Genomic DNA, 27869 nt, shown 5'->3' with positions numbered 1-27869 from the left:
GTCTTGGCAAGTAACCAAGGCGAGCACCAGAGGAGACCTACGTCCGCACCTACGCTGTTCGATCCAAAGGACAGGACAGGGATAATGGATTCAGTCACACAGGGACAGAGCCGTGGACTCGGAGTCGTGCACTGCGCGAGGAGACCGGCGGCATGTGCACGTACGCAGGCGCAGGCGCACGTTTTAGATGGCTGCACAGCACAGAGCCGCCAGAGCCAACGACTGTGTCCCTATGGCCATGCGCGGGTGGGTGGCCAATTAGACGCCATCTGATCGAGCACGCACGGCGCGGCCCGTCCATCCATCCATCGACACAGAGAGAGAGAGGGCTGGACCGGCTAGCCGCTAGCGTCACTGCTGATCGCAAGGCCTCGGGCCTTCCCAGCCACCATATATGTGCGTAGCGGACGCGAGCACCTCCAGCCACCATACATACACAAGTGTTCGAGACAGCTCGATCGACAAGAGAGAGTGAGCTAGCTAGCAGAGATGGAGAGGAGCAGGAGGCTGTTCGAGACGGAGACGCACGGGGGCCGGGCGGCGTACAGGCTCCACGCCGTCACGGTGGCCGCGGGGATCCTCCTGGTGCTCTACTACCGGGCGACGCACGTCCCGGCCGCCGGCGAGGGCCGGGCGGCGTGGCTGGGCATGCTGGCGGCGGAGCTCTGGTACGCCGCCTACTGGGTCGTCACGCAGTCCGTCCGCTGGAGCCCCGTCCGCCGCCGCCCCTTCATCGACCGGCTCGCCGCCAGGTACGCACCACGTCCGTCCGCGCTAGTAGTATGACCTGTGACCGATCGATCGACCCACGAACGGCGCGCGCGCGGCTGCATGCATGATCGAGAGACCAGAGACATGTCAAGCAGCTCTCTTCTTTTCTTCTCTTGGAGAGATACGTATGATGCAGTTGCGCGCAGGCGGGCGGGCGTACGCACGTGTTTCCCTTGCTTACTCCTACCACCACATACCTTTTTTTGTTACCTATAGTCCGTACGTAGCTGAGGTGACACGACGTTGTCGTCGTCGTCGTCGTCGTACGTATGACTTGTGTAGTACCAGAGTGCTGCTCATCTCGCTTGCCTTTGCCTGATGAAGAGGAAGAAGAAGAAACCACCACGTCCCTCCCACATGCACTTGTCCGTGCGTGTAACGGCTAAGAGGGTGTTTGATTACAGGGACTTATTGGTGTAGGGACTTAAATAAGTCCCTTTAAGTCCCATCTAAACCAAACAGGAGGGACTTATAGGGACTTAAAGAGGGCATTTGGGACTTATGAAATAAGATCTCAAGGAGGGACTTATAGGGATTTATAGTTGTAATATGGTCTTTTAGTCCATGTTAAGCTCCAGGAACCAAACAGGTAGGGACTTATTAGGGACTTGAGACTTATAAATTGGGACTAAAAAAAGTCCTAGGACTTATGAACCAAACAAGGCCTAAGGGGCCGCCGGGCGGGCAGGACTGCTTTGCTTACAGGCCGGGCGCTTATTAGAAGCACTGAAAAAATAGCACGCTATAGCATATAGAAAATTGTCTCGCTATATTAATGTATAATGCCTCGCTAATAGCGCGATATGGCATGCTAATAACATATTTTTAGGGGCCATGCTATTTTATGTGGCGCGCTATTTTTTTCATTGATTAGGAGCAAGGCAGCACGGCAGTGATCAATGGCGTCCAGCGCGTGGGGAGCTACGTGCCTGGTCAGCATCTCAGCTGCCATGAAGGCAGAGCAGACGCGTGCTGTCGTGGCATAGTTGCACTGGCCACCAGCAGCTACACGGGTGCTGCTGCCTCCTCCAGCGCTAGGAGTACACGTGCGTGCGTGCGTGCGTCTGCGTTAGCGTTACCTACCGCGCGGCGCTCCCATTTGTTTTGCTGCCTCATGCACCACGCCGAGGCGTGCACGGCCGCATGAACGCCCAACAATCTTGGTTTTTCTTTTTTTTTCTTTTTTATGATCACCCAACAATCTTAGTTAGTGCATGGACTGTGTACCAACGAGTAGAAGGTGACATCCCATCCGTTTCATGCACAACAAGATATGATTTTTTTTCTTTTCATTCTCAAAATGATGCACCCTACATTATTTTTCGACAAGATATATGGAAAACAATGAAGCAGTCGGTTAAGACTTCCGGAAAATAGTGCTTGACAACACTGCAACAATTAATACTCTCTCCGCACCAAAACATAAGATGTTTTTGCTGTTTAATTTGAACTATAAAAACATCTTATGTTTTGGTATAGAGATAGTATTTCTTTTATTGTCTATACAATTCACTTTTTGGTAGCCTTTAGGCTTTCCATCTAGTGGATGGTAACCATTTTTAGTGCTATCTCACTAGTGGGCTGGGCTGAAACAAAGATGAGATTGTTTGATTATGTTTGCCCCTAGAAAACAAAAAAAAAACGAAAGGAATATACGCAATTTGTCACAATTCAAATGGAACTGCGCCCATAATCTTCAGTTTTGCATAATAGATGGAGGCTTGCACTTTACCGATGTTGTATGAGCACTGACAGCCAAAACCAGTGCAGTTTTGGGTTGAAAAATCGACTGAGATCGCCATAAAAAAATCAGTTACATGAGAATTAGCAAAGGTGATAAAATATAGCTAATGACTAATGCCACAAGGTGACACACTATAGCATACAATTATTTTGAAATCACAGATTTATGTTCTTATTTGATCAATACATGACAAAAAAAACTTCGAACATGCCAAAACCTTTTGGTTATTTTCCTGCAAAAAAAACTTTGGTTATTTCCAAATTCAGATATATATGTGTCTTTGTTAGAGAGGCAAACATTGCTTTTGACACAACATTAATCTTGTGAAAATGATGGAAGCTGACGGTGATGTCTATTAAGCCTGATGTATACAAAAACTCATAAATTGGAGCAAATGCATTTAACAAGTCTGGGGTACGACTGAATGGCGCATACCACCCACCAGGTCGAAATCAGCGCTGAACACGCTGCAGAATTTAAATTTCAGTACGGTTGGCTGGTTTGGTCCAAGCTCCGGGACTCATCAGCTGACAGGTACACGGTCCCATCGTCCCAAACCAGAGCACTTTGCATCTCCCGGCAGCAAAACTGGATTTAAAAACCAGTTAACCAGGGACCTGTTTTGATGTACTTCACCATATTCACACATATATTTGTCATGCTCAGCATTAACACGGTTAATTTGTCATTTGGACAAGGCACGGAGAAAGGCTACCTTGCGTCGACATCTTTGTGTGCACTGCAGACCCCTATTCGGAGCCGCCGAGCCTCGTCGTCTCGACCATCCTATCACTCATGGCGTACAATTACCCGCCGGAGAAATTAAGCGTGTACCTTTCCGACGACGGAGGCTCGATTCTCACTTTCTATGGCATGTGGGAGGCCTCCTTGTTTGCAAAGCACTGGCTGCCATTCTGCAAGAGATATAACATTGAGCCAAGGTCACCAGCCGCTTACTTCTCAGAGTCAGATGGGCATCAAGAACTGTGCACCCCAAAAGAATGGTCATTGATCAAGGTAAGCAGATATTGCAAACATCTCCTTTTTTTTTAAACACGTGCATCAAATGGCTATTGAACAGGGAATGAATTGACACACTGGTGATGACAAGGTTATTATATATAGTGCTCAACATGTGGCATGGCAACTGATACTATTTCTGCATCTTTTGGGCAGGACATGTTTGACGAAATGACTGAGCGAATAGACACGGCTGTCATGTCGGGCAAAATTCCTGAAGAAATCAATGCAAAGCATAAAGGATTTTATGAATGGAACCAAGAAATTACCTCAAAAAATCACCAGCCAATTGTTCAGGTAGCTATCATGCCCTCTAGAATGTAGTAAAGGTTTCCATGATTTTGGAGTAAATAACATTGTATCTGGGAGTTTGAAGTTCTAAGCTTGTTACTTTTGTTAGATTCTGATAGATGGCAAGGACCAAAATGCAGTTGATAACGAAGGAAATGCGCTACCAACACTTGTTTACATGGCGCGTGAGAAGAGGCCTCAGCACCACCATAACTTCAAAGCTGGGGCCATGAATGCTCTGGTAAACTTACTAACCTTGCCCCGTCACGCCAAGTAGACAGTTTACTATAAGATTCATAATTTTCATTAGTAAACTCTTTTTCTAATACTGGTTCTTGGCGAAATACTAGTTGCACTTGCACCATATTCTAATTCATAATTTCGAAGTTCTTGATAAACTGCATTATTGGACAAGAGTAACCAAAATGTTGTGCTCTGCTTTCTTCATTCAGTTTCACCTCATTGTACCACTAGTCCACAATAGAAATTTCCCAAGCATTTGAGAGAATGAAAGTTGAGAAAATGCAAGAAGCTCGATTCTTCAGCCTTTTGTGAAACAAATGAAGTGAATGTATGCTTAAAATATGTTGGTACAGTCTGAAATCCTCAATAGGAAAATAGTCCCTGGGCTTATTGTCACTGAATGTGTTGCAAAGAGATGTGTGCCAGAATCAATAGGAAAGTTGATTGATGCCCCATCAGTCACTTGCGGTATGTCTATAAAGCTACACAGAGCACAAGGACTACATACCTCCTGTCACATGGCTCAAGTTCCTGAGGTGTGCTGGTTGTAGTATGCATTCATACGAGTAGCACCTGCAACAAATCAATGTCTGCGGCACAGCATTGAAATCCAAGTTGCAATTGGACTATGCTTATATACACACCAATTTGAGTAGGTATTGTCTATTCATCTTCTAGTGACACCAAAGACATAGAGTAAAATCCAAAATGCGCACCATATTCATGGGTGCATGCAAAACACAATGGTCAATACATGCATTCAAACGTATATCGGTCATCACAAACCATATGCATACACCCAATTTTTTTAGGAAGACAGTAGGTTTCCCTACTGTGATTTCTATAAATTTTGGGTTTTGAATGTACAGAAGCTACAAAGAAGTTAGCTAATAACATAACCCAATGTATGCACTTGCTGATACTTAAAAACACTTGGTGATACACTGATCCCATTCTTTTGCCCTCCGCCTAACAAGAGACAGTGAGAGGCTGAGAGTAGCTTGACACCACACCAATTTAGCTTACTGGAGTGGAATTGGTGTTTAGATGACAATTTTTTTGAGGGAATTATATGACAATTTTATTCCATGAAAGGTTGTAATGCTTTTGTCATAATGGACTTAATTAGAATGTGTCAGTTTTTCCGCTGAAATGCAGATAAGGGTATCATCAGTGATAAGCAACAGCCCTATCATCATGAATGTGGACTGTGATATGTACTCCAACAACAACGATGCGGTCAGAGATGCACTGTGCTTCTTCCTTGACGAAGAAATGGGTCACAAGATTGGATTTGTGCAGTACCCTCAGAACTATAACAATCTGAGCAAGAATGATATATATGGGAACTCCCTCCATGTCATCAATGAGGTCAGCAGTGCCAAATTGTAACTTGAATTACATTCTCATGTTCTCCATTTATATTATATTATTGGCACTAACATGGCCACTCAATCTAATAGGTGGAGATGGGTGGTATGGACAGTTTGGGTGGCCCTCTGTATATTGGCACCGGATGTTTCCACAGAAGGGAGATCCTTTGCGGCAGGAAGTTCACAAAAGACTACCAGGAAGACTGGAATGCAGGAATCAAGGACAAATTACAAGAGAGCATAGATGAGACTGAAGAGAAAGCCAAGTCTTTAGCAGCCTGCACATATGAACATGGCACACAGTGGGGAGATGAGATTGGGGTAAAATATGGTTGCGCGGTGGAGGATGTAATCACCGGATTGGCAATACATTGCAGAGGATGGGAGTCGGTCTACAACAATCCTAAAAAACCAGCGTTTATGGGTGTAGGTCCAACGACACTTGCTCAGACAATATTGCAACATAAGCGATGGAGCGAGGGCAACTTATCAATTTTCCTTTCCAAGTACAACGTGTTCTTGTTTGGGCATGGAAAAACCAAGCTACGACATCAGATGGGCTACCATATCTATGGACTATGGGCACCCAACTCACTCGCTACACTGTATTATGTTATCATCCCTTCACTGGCCCTCCTCAAAGGCACCCCCCTTTTCCCAGAGGTAATGATTCATGCTATGAAAAAGCCTCACCTTAGTTACATATATGTTTTGTATTAAAAAACTGATGTAATATTCATGTGTCGTTCAGATTACAAGTCCATGGATTGCACCCTTCGTATATGTCTTCTGTGTGAAGAACATGTACAGCCTATATGAGGCACTATCATCTGGAGACACGCTGAAAGGATGGTGGAATGGGCAGAGGATGTGGTTGGTCAAAAGAATAACCTCGTACCTCTTTGGAGTCCTTGACAATCTCCGGAAGTTACTTGGACTGTCAAAGATGAATTTTGTGGTTTCACCGAAGGTAAGCGATGAAGACGAGTCCAAGAGGTATGAGCAAGAGATTATGGAATTTGGGTCGTCAGATCCAGAATATGTGATCATCGGGACTATCACGTTACTCAACCTTGTTTGCCTGCTGGGAGGGCTAAGTAAAGTCATGAAAGTTGGATGGAATAATATACACTTGGATGCACTTTTCCCCCAGCTCATTCTCTGTGGGATGGTGGTGATAACCAGTATCCCATTCTATGAAGCAATGTTCCTGAGGAAGGACAAAGGCAGAATACCATTCCCAGTTACACTAGCTTCTATTGGCTTTGTGATGTTGGCCTTACTGCCAGCAATAGTTTAAGGTCCCATAAGAGGCATCAGTGTGTAATTAAGTACTCAAGTTGGTATGGTTTATGGTTCTCTCAAAACACTTGCGCTGATAGTTTCATGTGCAATTGTATTTATATGTGGAGTAGTCCCGGGTTGGGCAGAAGCAATTTGCGTAAGCCCTTCAACTCGGGATTAACCTCGCCAAAGTGGCCTCCGACTCCGCGATCATCTTCAGAGGGGAGGCTGGCCTCCCTTTAGTCCAGATCGCGGCCATCAGAGCTCGTGAGATCCTTGATGGGAAGCTCGCGGAGGCCCGTGCAGCCCTCCTTTTACCTCCGGCCGCCTCTGCGGTGGGGGTGTCTCCCACCCCGCCTGGTCCGCGGCGGCCGGGGCGGAGATCCGTGGCCGTACTCGCTCCCGCACTGCGGCTCTTCGCGCGCAAAGCGCTTCTCGTGTTCTGGGGTCAAGCAGCCCCCCGATGGCTCCTTAATGCGAGCCCTCTTCTGGAACATCCGCGGCTTCGGCCATGATGGTCGTCGCTGCCAACTTGTGGAGTACATGCGGGATGAGCACATCGACATCGTTGCCGTTCAGGAGACCATGCGTCGCGACTTCTCGTTCCCTGAGCTCGACCGTTTGAGCTCCCACCTCTTTGCGTGGCACTGGCTCCCTTCTAGTGGGAGCTCAGGCCACTCGGGTGGCATCCTTTTAGGTGTGAAGGATGCCACCTTCGAGGTGGGCAGCATGGATCGGGGGGAATTCTTCGTCAGCATGGAATTATTCGAGAGATCTCTCAACTTCAAGTGGGAGATCATCATTGTCTACGGGCCTGCCGACCATAGTCGATCGGCCGCCTTCCTTGAGGAGCTCCACCGGAAGATCTCGGCTGCCTCCCTCCCCGTGGTAGTTGGTGGCGACTTTAACCTGCTGCGCGTGGCGGAAGACAAGAGCAATGACAATGTCTGCTTTGCCCGGATGCAGTTGTTTAATGACTTCATTGCTGACCTCGCCCTCCGGGAGATTGATAGGATTGGTGCCCGGTTCACCTGGACCAATCGGCAAGCCTCCCCGACCCAGTCCGTCTTGGACAGGGTCTTAGTGTCCCCGGAGTGGGACCTCCCTTGCTCCCTAGCCTCTCTCCGCGCCATCACTAGGATTGGCTCGGATCATGTCCCCCTTCTTCTCTCCTCCGCGGACGAGCGTCCGCCGATCCCCCCCGTTTCCGCTTTGAGACCTTCTGGCTCTCCCAGTCTGGATTTACCGACGCCGTCTGCGCGCGGTGGATCGAGGCTCGGGCCCACCCCCACCCTTGGCCCCCCTCGGCTATTGACGCGTGGAACTTCTGTGCGAAACGTGGCAGGCAGTTTATGAAGGGGTGGGGGGCCAACCTTGGTCGCGACGCCAGGGAGCGTAAGAAGGCGTTGCTTACCGCGATCCAGGCCCTTGACCTTAGGGCCGACGTGGTGGGTCTCTCTCCGGACGAGTGGTTGTCCCGCTATGACCTCGAAGACCAACTCTCCGTGATCTACACCGATGAGGAGGCTTATTGGCGCCTTCGGGGCGCGCAGAAATGGGTCCTGAAGGGTGACGCGAATACTGCATACTTCCAGGCTATCGCCAACGGCCGCCGTAGACGCAACACCATCCCCCTTCTCTGGGATGGGGAGACCCTCCTCCAGGACCCCCGCGACATCCGGACCCATGTCGACGGCTTCTATAGGTCCCTTTTCTCTGCCGCTCCTCGGAGCGGCATCTCCCTCGCCCCTGATTGTTGGGCCGGCCTCCAGCTAGTGTCTGACGCGGAGAACGCGGCCTTGACGACCCCCTTCTCTGAGCAGGAGGTCTGGGAGGCTATCAAGGGTATGAATGCTTCTTCTGCTCCGGGCCCGGATGGACTCCCAGTCATCTTCTTCCAGACCTTCTGGAACGTGATTAAACCAGAAGTCATGGCCATCTTCAAGGAATTCTTTGTTGGCTCTATTGACCTGGGGCGCCTCAACTACGGGATCATCTCTCTCATCCCCAAGGTCCCTGGGGCGTCCGACATCCGCCAGTTCCGGCCGATCACGGTCATTAATGTGATCTTCCGGATCCTGGCCAAAGGGTACGCCAATAGGGTGACCCTGCTTGCTGACCGGATAACCCACCCTAACAAGTCGGCCTTCATTAAGGGCCGATATATCCTAGATGGAGTCCTGGTCCTTCATGAAGTCCTTCACGAGGTCCGGGTCAAACGCCTTAAGGCGGTCTTTCTGAAGATCGATTTCCACAAAGCCTACGACTCTGTTAGCTGAACCTTCCTCAGGGAAGTCCCTCTTCGGAAGGGCTTTGATGACTGGTGGATCACTAGAGTCATGCAAATGGTCTCTTGCGGTCGCACGGCGGTTAACATCAACGACGAGATTGGTCCTTTCTTCCCTACCCTTTGTGGGGTGCGCCAAGGCGACCCCTTCTCCCCATTCCTGTTCAATATGGTAGTGGACGCTCTTGCCTCCATCCTTGATAAGGCAAAAGCCGCTGGCCACATCCGCGGGATTACCCCACACCTTTCTGGGGGCTCGGGGATCTCCATCCTCCAGTATGCTGACGACACGATCATTATGGTCGAAGGCTCGGAGGTGGACATCGCCAACCTCAAGTTCCTCCTTCTCTGCTTCCAACAGATGTCGGGCCTCAAGATCAACTTTGAGAAGAGTGATGTCATGGTTATGGGATATTCCCCCTCTGAGTCTATGGCCATCGCCAACAGACTTAATTGCCGCCTGGGCTCTTTCCCCACCTCCTACCCGGGGACTCCCATTAGCGACTCGCGACTCTCCGTCGCGGACCTGCGGCCCTCCGTGACTAAGCTCCAATCCCGTTGCGAGCCCTGGCAGGGGAGATGGCTATCTAAGGCGGCCCGGACTATTCTCATCAACTCTTTCCTCTCCAGTCTCCTTCTGTTCCTTATGAGTTTCTACAGCCTCCATGAATCTCTCCACAAGGAGATCGCCAAAATTCAGTCCCGCTTCTACTGGGCTGGCGAGCATGATAAGCAAAAGTACCACATGGTCAGCTGGCCTGACATCTGCAAGCCCAGGGAGCAAGGTGGTCTGGGCATCATGTGCTCTAAAAGGATGAATATTGACCTTCTCTCCCGTTGGCTCTGGCGCATCGCCCAGGGTCAAGGTGGCCTCTGGCTCGACATTATCCGGAATAAATACCTGCGGGGTCAGCCCCTAGCCTTCTGCCAGAAATCGGGCGGCTCTCAGTTCTGGCAGTCTATTGTCCAGCTTCTCCCGGTGCTCCGCATTGGGACCTCCATCTCAGTGGGATCCGGCCTCTCGACGCTTTTCTGGTTTGATCGTTGGGCCGGAGACGCTCCCTTTGCGGCCCGCTTCCCCGCCCTCTTCTCTATCTCCGTCGACCCCACGATTTCGGTCAATAGGGCCCTTCTTGACTTAGGGCGCGTTGCTTTCCGTCGGCCTTTTGGGCCGGCGGAATCCGCCGCCTGGCGTGAGTTGCTTGATTGCGTTGCGTTGCATGAGCCGTTGGTGGATGGCAGACCGGACCTTGTGCGGTGGCGTCTGGATCCGTCGGGCTTGTTCTCCACCAAGTCGTTGTACCCGGCCATTGCCCCATCCTCCGCTTCCCTCCCCCTATCGACGGTGTGGTCCGTCCGCGTTCCCCTGAAGATCCGCATTTTCATGTGGCAGTGGATTCGCGGCCGGGTCCCGTCTGGAGTGGAGGTCTGCAAGCGCAATGGCCTGGGCACCGGTATCTGCCCGCTCTGTGGAGTCCCTGAAGACTCGAACCACATCTTCTTCTCCCGCGACTCCGCCCAGTTCCTCTGGAGCTGCTTTCGCGAGGTGGTCGGTGGTAGTTGGTGCCACACCAATTTCCCGGACCATTTTGCTGAACTCCAGTTGTCCCCCGCGTCCTCTCGCCACATTAGGTGGCTTGAGGTTGGCGTTCTCGCCTGGACTCTTTGGACCGTTCGCAATAAGCTTGTGATTTAGCACGCTCCCCTTCGCCGCGCTACTGACGCTCTCTACAAATTCTCGGGTTTCTTGCAGCTTTGGCGGCCGCTTAGCCGCCCCCCGAACTGTGACGCCATCTCCGCCTTCATCGCCGACATCCGTTCGATGGCCGTCCGCCTGTCGCCGCCGCCTCCGCCGGATCCTGACTAGACGCCTTGTGTTTGGTGTGTGGGTGTTGTTTTTCTTTTCCTTTTGGGCTTGTTGAGCTGTGCCCTCAGCAGAACCTATGTACTTTGTCGTGAGTCTTGGGTGGGTGTGTGTGGACTTGCTTCGGTTTGTATGCTCTGTGGCGGTTTGCTTTATTTATAAAGCGGGGCGAAAGCCTTTTTCGGTAAAATAAAAATGCCCAAACAGAAGATGTCAAGAACGCCGATGCAATCGATGACAGATCTAACTCAGTCTCCTCTAGCACTAGTAAAATCCCAGTATGGGAGCAACTTGTATAGAATCAGGGCTTTAGGTGGACACATGAATACATAGGATCCAATCGTCTGCACCATTGAATAAAGAATGAGCTATCCAGATTTAGCAAGGTGGCCAGGGCATGGACATTTTGCGTAAACCCTCTATTTTCATCCTCAATGCTGCACCTAATCCCTTCTCATCCCACATGTGCCCACCTCAAATTAGGACCCCCTTTCAACCATCTCTCCCTCTCTTGTATCATGTCATTTCTTAGATCTTACCAACAAGAGCGCTAAATAAGAGGAAATGCTTCACAATAATTAAGCAAAATTGTACTGATGAAAATATTTTCATGATACATGTTTTTCTATATATTCTTACCAACATATTTGTATGAATATTAACTATGAAAGTAACTTGTTGAAGACTGTGCAGTGCGCAAAATCACCATATCTATGTGAATCGAAATATCAGAGATTTCTTTACAGTACATTTTACTGGGGAGCAACTTGTATAGGATCAGACCATTAGGTGGATACATAGGATCTAGCCATTTGGACCATTGGACAAAGATCCCAATGTACAAACAAAGCAGGGTGCCACTGGATTGTACATATCACATTCAAATCACTAAGTGTTCTCACTATGGCTTTTAGATATTTGTCTCACTTAGTTTTGTTGAATGAGTGTAAGGTATTTGTTTTATATTGCACTGTATGACCAATTTGACGTGTCCGCGGTCATCTGGCCGGCGCCGGCCATCCAAAATCGTCTCCGTAATTTCCCTCGTCCGAACACTTCAAAAACGAAATTAAACCTAGTACGGTCTATTACATGCATATTAGATAAGATTTAACAAGTTTCATCGAAACTACTCAAATTTAACTTAACATAACTAAACTAAAACTAGGCTAAGTAGCGCACGACCACCTCGTAGGCATGGCCTCCAAGCCCACGGGCACCACAGTTGCCGCCGCCGTTTGAGTCGTCATAGTCGCGCCAGTGGAGGATACAACTCTAGCCGTCGCGCGATCTGTCCATGGCCGGGGCGTCATGCTCACGCCGTAGAAACTCAGCCACCTCTTCCACCTTGGGTCGCTTCTTGTTGGCTTGGAGGCGGATCAAGCACTCGGTCTCGACCAGCCCGAAAAGGAGGAGCTGCTAGTTCGGACGGCGCCATCGGCGGGCAACCATCTTCTTGGTGGTCTTGAACCAATCGAAGGCCCAAGCCTCAGCGAGGACCTAGGGCAGTGGCACATCGGTCTTGGCGAACACCACCAAGCGCTGCACCCGGTGTCACTCCGGGCGTGTCTCTCCACCTTGGTGAGGCATCCCCCGACCACCGACGACGAGGACGATGTGCAGCCCGAGCCACCACCACTCAGATAGTAGTCAAGGTGGCTACGCAGCCTCGGCTGGGATGACTCTTGCTTCACTAGGGCAAGGCACCATTTGGCATCGGGGCAACACGGATGACTACAAATGGAGTCTAATCTGGACACTATGGTTTCATAGAGGAGATGATGGCGCCGGACCCTAGTCGCTCAACGAGTTCCACGGTGCAATCCGCGTGTGCTGCTGGAACTCGCCATCTGTCGCCGCCGCAGGGCATGGGCGGCTGCGGCGGCTCCTCCTCTACCGAGTCCTCCTCGCGAGGTTGGCCTAGCCGATCTCCTCCTCGTCAACCCGCTTCTCCTTCACGGTGGACGAAGATGGACTCGGTGACCGGGAATAGCACCGCATATTGGATCTGAAGCTCTCCTCAAATCCAGAGTCCGGGCATGGCGGAGGCTGCGTCGAGTGGTAGCCGCCAAGCAACCACCACACCCCGGTGCGCTTGTTCTCCTCCTCGAGCATCTTCTTGTCCATCATGGTGGCCATTGGAGGTACTGGAAGTGCTAGTTATCGACTAGAGGGGGGTGAATAGGCGATTTTTATGAAAGTCTTCAAAACATGGGAGTTTCGAAGACAAACAGGAGAAACAACACTATTCGTATGCAGCGGAAGGTAGACTACACTAGACAAGCCATAGTTAAGTATTCAATGAAGTGAAAGCACGAAGACTATTAGCAGCTAGGTAGTAAGGATCAGGGTGGAAGATAGTATGAAGCCAATCAGGACAAGTAGTCAAACTGTGAAGTCAAACAGATTATGCAATCAGGCAAAGACTTCACGAAGACAAACGATAAGTAAAGAGAAGTGAGAGATAGAACAAGTAGCTTCAGGGAGACAGTGGTTTGTTCGACCAGTTCCAGTTGATGTGACAACTGTACGTCTGATTAGCGAGGCTGAGATTCAACTCAGAAGACCGCGTCTTCACCTTATTCCCCTTGAGCTAAGGACACCTAGTCCCCGCCCAATCACTTAGGTAAGTCTTCAAGGTAGACTTCCAAACCTTCACAGACTTCGTTCACCGGCAATACACAATGACTCTTGGATGCTCAGAACGTGACGCCTAACCGGCTGGAGGATTCACAGTCCTCAAGTGTAACAAGTCTTCAGATCACGCGGACAAAAAGACTTCAGTGATGCCAAACACACTCTGGGCTCTGGGTGGTTTGGGCTTTATCCTCGCAAGGATTCTCTCTCAAAAGCTTCGGAGGTGGGTTGCTCTCAAACGACAAAAGCCGTATCTAACTCTGAGCAGCCACCAATTTATGGTGTAGGAGGAGGGCTATTTATAGCCACAGGGCAACCCGACCTGATTTGTCCGAAATGACCCTGGGTCACTAAGGAACTGACACGTGTCGCAACGGTCAGATTTCAAACACACGTGGCAGCTTGACTTGGGCTACAAGTAAAGCTGACTTATCCGACTCTGGATAAGATTTGCTCTCATTGTCTTCGCTCGAAGACATAGGATTTGTTTGAGCATCACTTTAGTCACTCTGACTTTGTTCACTGGGACCCCACTTAACAGTGCGGTGGTTCCTATGACTCAACAAAGAAGAAAAGGAAACAATGAAACAACTAAGTCTTTGCGTTCCATAGTCTTCACTCAATGTATTCTCATGTCATAGTCTTCAATGTGAATATCTTCACAGACCACCATTGTCTTCAATGTCTTCACACATTTTTAGAGGTCATCTCCGGTAGGTCAACCGAATCAATGAGGGACTACTACCTGTGTTATCCTGCAATTCTCACAAACACATTAGTCTCTTAACCAGGTTTGTCGTCAATACTCCAAAACCAACTAGGGGTGGCACTAGATGCACTTACAATCTCCCCCTTTTTGGTGATTGATGACAAACTGGTTGAAGTTTTCAACGGGGATAAAAGTATGTGAAATTGTAGGGGATTAAGGCATTGTCTTCATATATGGCAAGAGGCTCCCCCTGAAGATGTGCATATAAATGTTTTGCGTTGGAATGCAAATGCACATGGCAGGTTGTACTTGTGGTGATCCATCTCACCATATGAAGACAATGCATCATGCATGAGAAGATATACAAGGATAATGACATGCATAATGAAAGATGGATGTCTGCGACATGACTTCATGCGAGATTTAACATCGCATATGCGGAATTTATCGTCGCATCACAGACTAGTAGCAAAAAGTAGCAGACAACCATCGAGTTTAGGTGTTACAACTCAAAGAACCAAATGTATCAAAAACGAGAGTTGTAAACACCGGGCAAAAGTATAGCAACCACCCATATGGACCCGCTTGAAGACTATCAACATATGCTTCTCCCCCTTTTGTCAGTAAGGACCAAAAAGGTTTGAAGACATAGTCGCTACTCGTTCCCATGAGGAGTAGGTGAAGCAGTAGGGTCGTCGTTGAGGTTAGGTGGTGCAGAAGAACTTGGTGCAGTGTTGACATGCGCTGAGGTTGGAGGTGGTGAGGTAGCATCATCAGCTTCATCAATAACTCTAGCGTGAACAGTGGCTGCAGAGGAAGAGTATTCTGAGTCTTCAAGAGATGGGGTTTGACGTAGCACATCATTCCGTGGAGGAGTGGAGTCGAACTTGAATCTCTCAGTGAAGCCATCGTCTTGAAGATCAGCTTCAACACTTAGTAATGTTAGACTCTTCCAGGACCTCCGACAGGTTTCATGAGTGACAAAAGCATTCTTGGTAGCAAGATTGCGAATGTGATTAACATCCACCAAGAGGCTTTGCATCTGCCGTTTCAGCCAAAAGTGATGCTTGTCTTGTTTCCGATGCAGGGCCACAAGAAGCTCACGGTCATAGAGTACACGGGAGCGCTTGCGAGACCTTGGCGCAATGGTGCTTTCAGTGGCTTCAGTACGTGCACGGCGAGTGTTGCTGGCCAATGGATAGACACGCGAAACAGCTTGAACACCTTCAACATCCTGAGTGAAACTCTGACAATCTGCATTGTGAAGATATAGCGCTTCCTTGGCAGGCTCTGGGTAAATGGCTTCGACTGACATATCAACCTCTGGCAGGAAGATAATATGGTTGCGTGCAGAGGGCTGATAGTCAACAGCAGAGTGCAGCTTAATCAGACGCATAACCCAAGGAGCATAAAATTTGAGACCGGAAATGTCAGACCCAGATGCAGCAAACTGGCGTATGAAGAAATCTTGAGCATTGAAGCTTTTGCCATTGAGTATGTAGAAGACCAATGTCTTCATTGCTCCTTCAAGATTTGCTGAGGAGGAATGCCCCTTCATCGGCCATAGAGTTCGCCGAATGATATGATAGATTGTGCGTGGCAGATACTCAAGGTCTTCAACAAGGAATTCCTTGGGATACTCAGCATCCGAGGGCAGTGGCTTCATCATACTGAGCATCTGGCTTATGTTGGGCTCAAGCTTCTAAAAGATGCTCTCCAATGCATCGCGGTGAAGCTGACAACCTGGTTCATACAGTTCGCCTGGAGTGGAGAGGCTGGTAAGCTCAATGAGATCAAAGGCTTTGGCTTCATGATGAACGTTGCCCGTCATCCACTCAAGGACCAATGTCGTTGTATCCCTATTGTAGCCGCGAATGTGGAGGGTTGCATAAAATTGCAGGAGAAGCTCTTCATTCCAATGTTCCTTGTCGGTGACAAACTGCAGAAGGCCAGCATCACGAAAGCAGTCTAGGGCTTCTTCAAGGCAGGGCAGACCAGCAACGACTTCAGTGTCCAGACGCATATGAGGAAATATGCGCTCTTGATTGTATAGAATGCAGGAGTAGTAGCTGCGCTGGTGGTAGCTCCAGAACCGATCTGATGAGATTCTTGGCTTGGAATATGGGTTCTTGCCAGAATCGAAGAAGGTGTTGTGTGCAATGAAGCCGTTGACATTGAAGGAGCCTGGTGCTGATGCAGAACCTGGGAATCTGGGCAGTCTTAGGTTTTGGCTTCTGAACCTGAGGCCTATGCTCCACATGGTAGTCAAATTGTGGTCCAGGAGCAGGCGGAGGAACCAGAATTGGCCATCATACAGGAACAAGCTCGCCTTGATAGAATGCATGCTTAATTGTGTGTGGCCTTGGAGGCGGAACAGGAGCAGTGGCATCTGCATTAGCTTCAGGCTGCACATTGGATGCAGGTGCAGCATTGGCTTCATTCACTGTATTGACTTGAGGTGCCACATTGGCTTCAGCCATGACAACGTCATTGGCTTCAGTGGCGTTATTGGTGGCCGCCTCAGTATTCTCAACCTCCACTTGTGTAGCTGGAGGGTCGGGCACAGATACGTTCTCCTCGAGAACAACTTCTTGATTTGTGGGGTGTGTGGCAACAGGTTCTTCTTGTCTGTCATCGACTGTTGCAGCCGGAATCTCTTCAGAAGCATTAGCTTCAGGCACAGGAACCGTCACAGAAGGATTGTCTTCAGGAAACACTTGACGTGCCACTGAGCTGGATTGGTGTGAATCCTCTTCCTGATAGTCGTCATGGAGACCGAAGGCCTCAGGCCTTTGTGAAGCCGTTGAAACACGGGTGACGTCTTCGATGATGGTGTGGCCTCCATGTAATTGTCATCATTGACAATTGGACTGGTACCTTGCGTTGGCGTAGGATGCGGTGTACTTGGGGAGTCTTGAACTGGGGTATCTGGTTGGGGGCGATCAGCCCATGAAGCATCCTGTGTGATTGGCATCAAAGGACGACCAATACTGATGAGTTCGCTGTTCGTGAGAACAGGCGATGATACTGTGGGGTTCTGAATCTGAGGAAGGACTTCATCATCTTCTACATTGTCTTGGGGACCAATGTCTTCAGTCGCGATAGGATCGACGACTGGAACTTCTTGTTCTTCAGGAGCCTCTGTGGAAGCAGGCTCATGAACAATCAACTGACGCTCTTGATTGTTGGATGGAGGGGGAGCACAAGCAATGGGTTCAACAACTAGGGGCTCTCTGGAAGCAGCCCGGTCTTTCTTCTTGGTCTTTCTCTTCTTTGGGGTGGTGCATCATCAGTAGTGCGCTTGATTTTGCGCTTTCTGGCTTCGGCTTCAGCGGCCTTGGTCTTCTGCTGATCTGAAGCCACTGTGGAGACCTTAGGCTTCGAGCCTATCATGCTGGCAGGGAAGACAATGCAAGGTTCTTCCCGCCTTGGAGCTTCAGTGGGGGCCACAGTAGACTTCTTCTTTTGCTTGACAGCCATCTTGGGGTCAATACCAGGACGCCCAAGTGCCTTGCGCTTTTCAGCTTCGTTGTAAGCCTGAACACATTTGGCAGCAAGAATCTTCATGCGTTCTCTTGAGCCTTTGGCTTCTTCATGCTTCTTGCGAAAGGCTTCTTTAAGGTCATTCAGCATCACCTTGAATTTTTGGACATCAGCCACACTCAGCTTGGCCACATGCTTCTTGAACTGTTCCTTCTCGAAATCAATCTTGTGTTTCAGTTCAACAATTCGCTGGGCCAGAGCCAGCTCAGGAGCAATTGCGCCTTGGAAGGCGACGCTGATGCCAATGGGGAGTTGGAGATCATCAAAGCTGAGATTTTGATTGTCGAACCACTCATCAATGAAATTGTGCAAGATGTTCACATCAAAGAGGGGCAGATCATTGAAGATCTCCGCCTCTTGCTTGCTCTTGATCAGCTGCTCCAGAGCATCCTCACCAAATTCTTCATCTGAAGACAAATCAATGGCTTCAGATTCATTCCTCAGAACGGCAGCTGGTGTCAGTGCTTGACTGAGTCTCTGAACAGGTTTCTTCTGTGGCTTCTCACGCTTCTTAGAGATGCGAGAGAGATCTTCAGAGGCGTTGCTTGGAGCAGGAGGGGCAGTTGCCAACGGCTTCACTCGAGAAGCCTTTGGTGCAGCAGAGGGTTTTGAAGCTTTAGCATTCTTTTGCTTCTGCGGCTTTGGAGTAGGAGCAGGAGCTTCATCTGTGTCAGCATCATCATCAGAATGATCCACCTTGGCACCTTGTACAACTATGTGAGCGAGGAGGCCTTCAAAGTTGTAGAAGGGACCGATCCTATTCTCATTGGCTTCGCGGGTGCCATCCTCCCGAGGTGAGGAAGGACCAGGGTTGAAGTCGAGCCCTAGAGCCTTCTTGTTCTTCGCAGCTGAGTCTTTGGCGAACTGGTAATTGCGCTTAAAGAGATGGTCTTCGCGACACCATAGCAGAGAAGATGTCAGGACCCCGACTCAATGCCACATCGATCTAGCATGTAACACCTCATATCACTTTGCGGCCTCACGCACGGTATTCCCACGGGTGTCGCCTTACCTTTGCCCGGGACCGTTTGCGCCTTTTGGCACACGTATATGACAGTGTCGCTAGCATCCATATGATAAGGAGCCCGGGCTGACATGGCTAGTCGTAAACCCAAAGCGGCACAGACTTACAGGGACAGGCATCCATGACCCAGCATCGAACGTGTCGGTCATCAGCGAGTGAATCCAGGCTGTAGCACTGGGCTAGCAGGACTCCGGTGAACCGGGCTGTAGCGGGCTAACAGGACTCCGGTATTCACCGCGTGACATTTCCCCGAAGGGACAGACACAGGAACGAAGAAGGACACATGCCGGCCAGCCTAAGTGTTCCGAAGCAGTAGCAAGCTACCATGGCTCGGTGGAAACACTAGGAGACATTTCCCCGTAAGAGAGGCTACTAAAGATAAACAACTAGATGGTCAGATCCCACACATACCAAGCATTTCAATAACATACACACAATATGCTCGATATGTGCAAATACAACATGGCATCACAACATGACTCTATGACTCAAGTAATCTATTCAATAGGCTCCGAGGAGCGAGATATTACAAACATGGGTCTCATGACCCAACATTCAGAGCATACAAATCAAGCACAAGCGGAAGCTATCATGTCTGAGTACAGACATCTATAAATGAAAAAGGCTGAGAAGCCTGACTATCTACCAGATCCTGCCGAGGGCACAAGATCGTAGCTGAGGTAACAAGCTAAACGTCGAAGTCCACGCGAAACTACTAGTGAGACCGAAGTCTCTCTGCAAAACATAAAATAGGCAAACGTGAGTACAAATGTATCCAGCAAGACTTACATCAGAACTAACTACATATGCATCATTATCAACAAAGGGGATGGTGGGGTTTAACTGCAGCAAGCCAGCTTGACTCGGTGGCTATCCTAAACTACGACTGCAAGCGACTCTTTTGAGGTGGCGCACACGAGTCCACATATTCACCATATCAATACACCACTATGGATCCGCTCCCGTCTCCCTACGAGAACGCCATCCATAGCACTCACGCTTATCTTGCGTATTTTAGAGTATCCACTTTCACTTGTCTATGAACTGATATAAGCAACCCAGAAGTCCTTTTCCGCGGACACGGCTATTCGAATAGATCATATTAACCCTGCAGGGGTGTACTTCTTCACACACGCTCTCACCACTTACCGCCGTTTACACGACATGTACTCGGCAACCTTCAAGCGGAAGCCCAACGTGGGTGTCGGCCACGGCCTGCCTAAACACTCAAGTCTCTAGTCCAGATTTATCGCCTATTCGGGTTCCATCCATGAGGAGATCCGGCCGGAGTTTCGCTCACAGCCCCAAACAATGTGAACAGGGTTCCGTGACACCAAACGGGCGCCCGGTTTACCCGGCCACGTGCCTACCGCATCACAGCCCACCCCTACGGTCAGCGCTGTCCACGGCCTCCAGCATACTACAAACACCAGAAACTACTTGCAACTCCTGGACAGAGGACAAGGGTGATTAAGAAGCCGAGAGGGTCCATTGGTTTCGGGCCCAATGCGTGGTAGTAGCTGAATCATGGATCACAAACACAGAACTCAGTTCCTGAGGACGGCTGCAATGAGACAACCCACCATGTACTCCTACATGGCCTCTCACCGCTACCTTTACCAAATCGTGTTCACACGCTTAGCTCACACACCGTAGGACATGTTCACACACCTCTGATTCATCCCCGATGAATCAGACCCGACTCAACTCTAAGCAGTAGCAGGCATGACAACCAAGCATGAATGAGTAGGCACAACAGGGCTCAAACAACTCCTACTCATGCTAGTGGGTTTCATCTTTTTACTGTGGAATGACAGGTCATGCAGAGGATAAAGGGGTTCAGCTACCGCAGCAAGTAACAGATGAATCGGTGTTGTCCTAATGCAGTAAAAGAGAGCAGGAGCGAGAGAGTAGGATTGTATCGGAATGAACAAGGGGGTTTTGCTTGCCTGGCACTTCTGAAGATAGCATTGAGTCTTCATCAGTGTCAACGATCACATCGTCGATACAACGTCTACCGAGGGGGAACAACACCGGCAAACACAGAAGAAACACAATCAATGCAATGCACAATATGATGCATGCTATGACATGGCAATATGAATGTGTTTTGGGCTAATGCACCTAAAACCAGATTAAATGAAGTTGGTTTGAATCCAAGATTCAAATTCAAACTCCATATGTGGATATTTAAATGCCATTAGTATGATTTGTGCTAAACAGCATCTATAAGTTGTTCTGACATGCATGAAAATGGTACAGATGGATTCCTTGAATTTTTCTGATAATTTTTCATATATAAATTATTTAATTTGGAGTTACGGTTGAATTTCTATGATTTATTGAAGTTTATACAATTTTCTGGATTTTCTGATTTATTTTTAAATCCAGAAAATACTTATTGCGTCAGCATTGCGTCACTATGACGTCAGCAGGTCAACAGACGCTGCTGGTGGTCAAACCTGACCAGCGGGGTCCACTGGTCAGTGACTGGGGCTGATTAGTGTCGCTGACATGTGGGCCCAGTCAACAGCCACGTTAGCTTAGTCAAAGCTGACGCGTGGGGCCACTAGGATTAGTTAAAAACTAAACAGAAACTAATCTAGGATTAATTAGCAGGTGGGGCCCTGCTGTCAGTGTCACAGGGTTAATTAGCAGGGTCAAATCCCGGGTCAGTGGGGTCAAACCCACCGGCGACATGACGCCGGCGAGGCCCGAGACGGCGGCGCGAGCCGGAAACGCGCTACAGGGCACGGGCGAGGCTGTGTTTGGGCTCGTTGGAGAGCCCTTGCTGGTGCGCATCGAATGGTGGTGGTGGCCGTGCCTGTGGTGGCCGGTACCGACGACGGCGAGCTCGTGAGCGGCGGCCGGAGTTCGGCCAACGGCGGGTTAGGCGATGCAGGGCGCTAGGGGAGGCGTTGGTGCGTGCTACGTGCTCCTGGTGAGGTGTGGAGCACGATGGTGTGCCCGGCTTCGAGCCACAGTGGCTCTGGCCACGACAGCGACGAGGCACGGCGGCGGCGAGCTTCGGCCGTGGTGGAAGATGGAGCTAGGGGACGAAATCAGGTGCGGGGAGTGAGGGGAAGAGAAGAGGAGCTCACGGGGAGTCGGACGAGACGCTGAGTGGGCTCGGGGACGCCTCTGCAACGGCGAATTGACGACGGCGATCTCCGGGCACCGGAGATGAAGACGACGACGCTCCGGTCGACTGCGGCCTCCTCTGGTCGCGTGCGTCGCGTGTGTAGCTCCACGGGGTCAGGGCGGAGCTCAGGGATGCATAGAGGGAGCGAGGGGGTGGCTGGTGGCCGCGGCGAACGGCGTCGGTGGCGACGGGCTCCGCTCGGGCAGAGAAGGAGAGGGAGCAGAGGGGGATAGGGACGGAGGGAGAGACGCGGGAGAGTGAGGGAGGGTCGAGGGAGCCGCGTGGCGTCTCCAGGGAGTAGCGGAGGCAAGCAGGGAGGCAGGAGGTGGCCTGGGCGTGTGCCCGCGCGCTCCGGCCACGCGCCTGCGCCTACTGGCGCGAGGAGGAAGACGACAAGGGGGGGGGGAGAAGTGGTGGGCTGGGCCGCTGCTGGCTGCACAGTGTTGGGCCAGGTAAGTGGCGCCAGGTAAGTCCTTCTGCTCTCTTTCTTTTACTTTTTTTCTATTTTCTGTAGTTTGTTTTGATTTAGTTTAGCAACTAAATCATTTAAATAAATTCTGTAGATTTTTATGTGGCTTGCTAAAATATATACAAAGCCACTCACAAACTTCCAGAATTATTGGAGTCATATTTAATATATATTAAATATAAATCCAAAGCAAATAGTTATTGGATTAATTCAAATGGCCAAAATAATTATCTCTGTGACTCCAAAAATATTGGTTTAATTTTTACCTCTTACCAATATTTCCATGGAATAACAGGAACATTTTCTTGGACACATTTGAGAAGATTTAATTGTTGGTTATTTTTAGAGGTTTCCTGAGGCTTTTGAAAATTCCTCAATTCAAATTTCATTTGAATTTAAACATGATGCACACACCAGGCAGCACCAGAAGCTAGGGATGTGACAGAAGAAGGGTCAGCATTCTCTGGCTCTGGTCCGCGAACCATGCAAGGATAGAATTCCCGTTGGATGGCTTCGGAAAGAGACTGGGGTTGAAGATTTTTGTACACAATATCTCCCCAGGGTGCCTTGATGGCATTTTTCTCTGCATATTCTTCAGTGACGAAGCGGTATTTGAACCATTCTTCAGCCCAATATCTTCGAATCCACTGGATTCGATTCTTGCGGCCGGTATAGGTTTCCTCAGGATCAGTTTTGTACAGCTCGTGAAGATCAGGAGGCAAATTCTTTGAAGTGTTACCACGGCGCTGTCTGCCTCCCTTTCGTGCTGACTATTCAGTTATCATGAAGTTTAAGCTGAAGGGTTTCAGAACGTGCAATGGCTTCTTGCGGCTAGTCAGACAAGAACTTGCTTCAGGTGAATTGATGTGACTCTGCAAGAATTCTGCAAATGAATGCAGACTATGAGAACCAAGGGATTCTCCCACGGACATGTACCTGTGACAGCATTAGAGATGCGAGGAAAGGGGAAGAGGTCATATGCATTCTCAGATGATTTTGAAGATAAATCAGTTTGAAGACATTGACCTCATAAAGCGAAGATATTCACTTAGTTGATGTGAGTTGGTTCCAGAGTTGTACAAATCCAGAAATAAGTACAAGTGAGGAATCTAACTTGTAATGAAGCATAAGTGAACATTCTAGGCACATTATGAGATGCAGAGTGTGATAGATTCAACTTTGGAGTTGTAGAAACTACTTTTGGTAAAGAAGGATGAATCTATCAGATCAAAAAGACAGTAAAAAGAGAGTTTTAATTACCACAGGAAGAACTGCTAGACGGAGGAAAAGTTGAGGCCGAGCAGTTCAATCTCTCGTGCCCTAACTTGGCGACGAGAGACAGCTACGGTGGCGACAGAGAAGATGAGGTCGCGGCCGGCGTGAGGACGGCGTCGGAGAAGTCGCGACACCTAAGCGCTTTGTCGCCGGCGTCGTCGAGTGCTAGCGGTGGCGCTAGGGTTTTCGGGAGGTGGCGAGGTGGAAGAAAGTTTTTTGACTGTGATGGGATGTGCATTTATAAGGAAAGGGACAGCACAACGTAATTACGCAGGTGCCCCTGGCGATTCACATTTGAATGACACGTGGCGTGCATGCAACTCCTGGGTAGTTGTTCCATGTTCCCACGCACGCCTAGATTGTGGGGGCGGTCGTTCTGAATTCTTCGGATTTCCGGTAATAAAGATAGCACATTTAAAACAAACATGAATGTTTGTCAGATTGGCTTCAGCTGACAAGATTCAGTGAAGACAATCGACAGTTTTCAATAGAATGCATATGATTTGGACAGATGGAGTTGAGGTAGAAGCATAGTTAGGTTAGGGTCCGATCACATTCACTTAGATTAAAAGATTCAACACGAAGTCATAACTATAAGTGAATGCCGTGGAGGACAGAACACAAATAGTATGCAACCAGTTTAAGGCCAAATCAATCATATGAAGATAAATTCGAATATAAGTCAGAAATAAAGACAACTCAGTTATGAAGACTATGCAAACATAACGCTAAGAGAAGCACCTCAAACAAAAGTTTGGTGGTGGTGTTACCCACCGTATAGAAAGTATTAGACTCAGACATGGCGCACAATTATCCTGGCGCTCCGAAGTCAAATTCCGCATTAATGTATTCACACTTGAAGTGTATGTCTTCATTGATTGAAGATATATGTTACTTCGTGTGTTGCACATCTAAGTCATGAAAATGCATAAGTGTTAGGATGTGTGTCCCATTCACAGGACATTTGAGAATTCCAAGATATTTAGCTCACACCGCAACTTGCAAAACCTTTTCTCATCCAAGGGCTTTGTGAAGATATCAGCAAGTTGCTCTTCAGTGTTGACATGGATGATATCAATGTCTTCCTTCATAACATGATCTCTGAGGAAGTGATGCCGAATCTCAATATGCTTTGTCTTCGAGTGCTGAACTAGATTGTTGGCAATCTTGATGGCACTCTCATTGTCACAGTAAAGAGGCACATTCTTTAGGTGTATACCATAGTCCTTGAGAGTTTGCTTCATCCAGAGAAGCTGAGCACAGCAAGATCCAGCAGCAATGTATTCGGATTCAGCAGTGGAGAGAGATACACAGTTCTGCTTCTTTGAAGACCAACAGACAAGTGATCGTCCCAGAAAGTGACATGTGCCTGATGTGGACTTGCGATCAACCTTATCACCAGCATAATCAGCATCTGAGAATCCAACTAGATCAAACTCTGAGCCCTTTGGATACCATAATCCTAGTGTTGGGGTGTAAGCCAAATATCGAAGTATTCGCTTCACAGGTAAGTGATGCGATTCCTTTGGTGCCGCTTGGAATCGGGCACACATGCAAACACTAAGCATTATATCTGGCCTAGATGCACATAAATAAAGCAAAGAACCAATCATGGAGCGGTATACCTTTTGGTCGAATTCTTTACCAGTGTCGTCGGGACCCAGATGACTTTTGGTTGGCATTGGCGTCGTGTATCCTTTGCAGTCTTGCATTCCAAACTTCTTTAGGCAATCTTTGAGATATTTTTCTTGAGAAATGAAGATGCCGTTGCGTTGCTGACGGATTTGGAGACCTAGAAAGAACTTTAGTTCACCCATCATGGACATCTGATATTGCTCTTGCATCATATGACCAAACTCATCACTGTATTTCTTGTTGGTGCAGCGGAAGATAATGTCATCCACATATATTTAGCACACAAACAGTTCACTGTCATAAGTCTTCGTGAAGAGGGTAGGATCCAGTGAACCAGGTTTGAAGCCTTTGCTCTTCAGGAAGTCTTTGAGTGTATCATACCAAGCGCGAGGGGCTTGTTTGAGGCCATACAGTGCCTTGTTGAGCTTGTACACCATATCAGGATGTTTTGGATCTTCAAAGCCAGGAGGTTGTGCAACATATACTTCTTCTTCTATCTTTCCATTGAGAAAAGCACTCTTCACATCCATTTGATAAAGTAGAATGTTGTGATGATTTGCATAGGCTAGCAGTATGCGAATGGCTTCAAGCCTTGCCACAGGAGCAAAAGTTTCATCAAAGTCAATCCCTTCCACTTGAGTGTAGCCTTGAGCAACTAGACGAGCTTTGTTTCTGACCACCTGACCATGTTCATCTTGCTTGTTGCGATATATCCATTTGGTGCCAATGATATTGTGCTTCCGAGGATCAAGACGCTTGACCAGTTCCCACACATTGTTCAACTCAAATTGTTGAAGCTCTTCTTGCATTGCTTGAATCCATTCAGATTCCATAAAGGCTTCGGTGACTTTCTTGGGTTCTGAGATTGAGACGAATGCAAAGTGTCCACATAAATTGGTGAGTTGTGTTGCTCTTTGTGTGGCTCTTGAACGAGTGAGTGGACCAGGTGCATTGAGGCTATCGATCATCTTCTCAATCTGTACTTCATTTGCAACACGAGGGTGAGCAGGACGAAGATTCTGTTCATTCTGATCAATGTCATCATTTGGAGGATTATCTTCAGGCTGAGCATTGTCTTCAGGTTGATCAGGTGCAGAAATGATCAGTTCTTCTTCAGCCTGATTCTCAGAGGGTATGATTTCACCAGTTCCCATTTACTTGATTGACTCGCTAGTGGATAACTCATCTAAAAACATTTGGTAGGTGCTCTCTTTGCGAGCCGTTAGTCTCATCGAACTGCACATCCACAGTTTCAACCACTTTATAGTGAAAGAGGTTGAAGACTTTGTAGGAGTGCGAATCTTTTGCGTAACCAAGCATAAAACCTTCATGTGCTTTCTGTGCAAATTTTGAAGTGTGATGAGGATCCTTGATCCAGCACCTAGCACCAAATACTCTAAAGTAGCTTACATTGGGTTTCTTACCAGTTAGGAGCTCATAGGATGTTTTCTTCAGAAGCTTGTGAAGATAAACGCGGTTGATGGTGTGACAAGCAGTATCAATGGCTTCGGGCCAGAACTTCCGTGGAGTCTTGTACTCATCAAGCATCGTTCGGGCCATCTCAATAAGAGTTCTATTCTTGCGCTCGGCGATGCCATTCTGCTGAGATGTGTATGGAGCAGAGAACTCATGAGTGATACCCATGGTATCCAGGTAGAGGTCGAGGCCGGTGTTCTTGAACTCAGTGCCGTTGTCGCTTCTGATGTGCTTGATCTTGACACCGTAGTTCGCCATGGCACGGTTGGCAAAGCGTCTGAAGACATCCTGCACTTCAGTCTTGTAGAGGATTATATGCACCCAAGTGTATCGAGAGTAATCATCAACAATGACGAAGCCATAGAGGCAAGCAGTAGCATTGAGAGTGGAATAGTGAGTAGGGCCAAATAAGTCCATGTGCAGCAGCTCGAAGGATTGAGACGTGGTCATGATTATCTTCGAGGGATGCTTGGCTCTTGTCATCTTCCCGGCTTCGCAGGTGCCACACAAATGATCCTTCTTGAACTTGACGCCTTCGATGCCCACAACATGCTTCTTCTTCACGAGAATGTGCAAGTTCCTCATGCCAGCATGTCCTAGCCTTCGATGCCAAAGCCAGCATTCTGAAGCTTTTGCTAGAAGACATACGGCCATCTGTGGACCTGCTGAGAAATCTACCATATACAGATCACCTTTTCGATATCCTTCAAAGACTAGAGACTTGTTAGATTCCATCAGTATAAGGCAGCGATATTTTCCAAATAGCACAATCATGTTTAAGTCACAAAGCATTGAGACAGACATTAAGTTGAAACCAAGGGATTCAACAAGCATCACTTTATCCATGTGCTGATCCCTTGATATTGCTACTCTACCTAGACCCAATACCTTAATTTTACCAGTGTCAGCAAATGTGATGTGGCTTTTGTCTGATGGACGCAGCGTTGAATCCATCAGAAGACTTCGATCGTCAGTCATGTGATTAGTGCATCCATTGTCCATAATCCATTCTGAAGCACAAGGTGTCGTAGCCTACAATGCAGTTTGGGGGATAGGCTTCACCAAGCGAGTTGTGAAGCAGA

The 27869-nt window shown here is 48.6% G+C and overlaps 1 protein-coding gene across 1 annotated transcript; it reads left to right on the top strand.

Annotated features, from left to right (window-relative positions):
* Nucleotides 1-425: 425 nt before the first annotated feature.
* Nucleotides 426-6841, top strand: LOC119310476 (cellulose synthase-like protein E6). Its single transcript, XM_037586217.1, has 7 exons — nt 426-752; nt 3214-3532; nt 3692-3832; nt 3936-4067; nt 5228-5440; nt 5533-6105; nt 6194-6841. The coding sequence occupies exons 1-7, from the start codon at nt 490-492 to the stop codon at nt 6740-6742; spliced, it is 2190 nt and encodes a 729-aa protein (XP_037442114.1). The 5' UTR covers nt 426-489; the 3' UTR covers nt 6743-6841.
* The last annotated feature ends 21028 nt before the right edge of the window (nt 6842-27869 follow it).

This window comes from Triticum dicoccoides, chromosome 5B (assembly GCF_002162155.2).
Source record: "Triticum dicoccoides isolate Atlit2015 ecotype Zavitan chromosome 5B, WEW_v2.0, whole genome shotgun sequence".
Classification (NCBI taxonomy): Eukaryota; Viridiplantae; Streptophyta; class Magnoliopsida; order Poales; family Poaceae; genus Triticum; species Triticum dicoccoides.
Note: the sequence above shows the minus strand (reverse complement) of the source record. Positions and strands in the feature narration are given on the sequence as shown.

Excerpts from the sequence above, each read along its gene's own strand:
- LOC119310476 (XM_037586217.1), top strand. The coding sequence starts at position 490 with ATGGAGAGGAGCAGGAGGCTGTTCGAGACGGAGACGCACGGGGGCCGG. Across the intron at positions 753-3,213 it reads ATCGACCGGCTCGCCGCCAG|GCACGGAGAAAGGCTACCTT; the intron begins GTACGCACCACG and ends CATTTGGACAAG. Across the intron at positions 3,833-3,935 it reads ATCACCAGCCAATTGTTCAG|ATTCTGATAGATGGCAAGGA; the intron begins GTAGCTATCATG and ends TACTTTTGTTAG.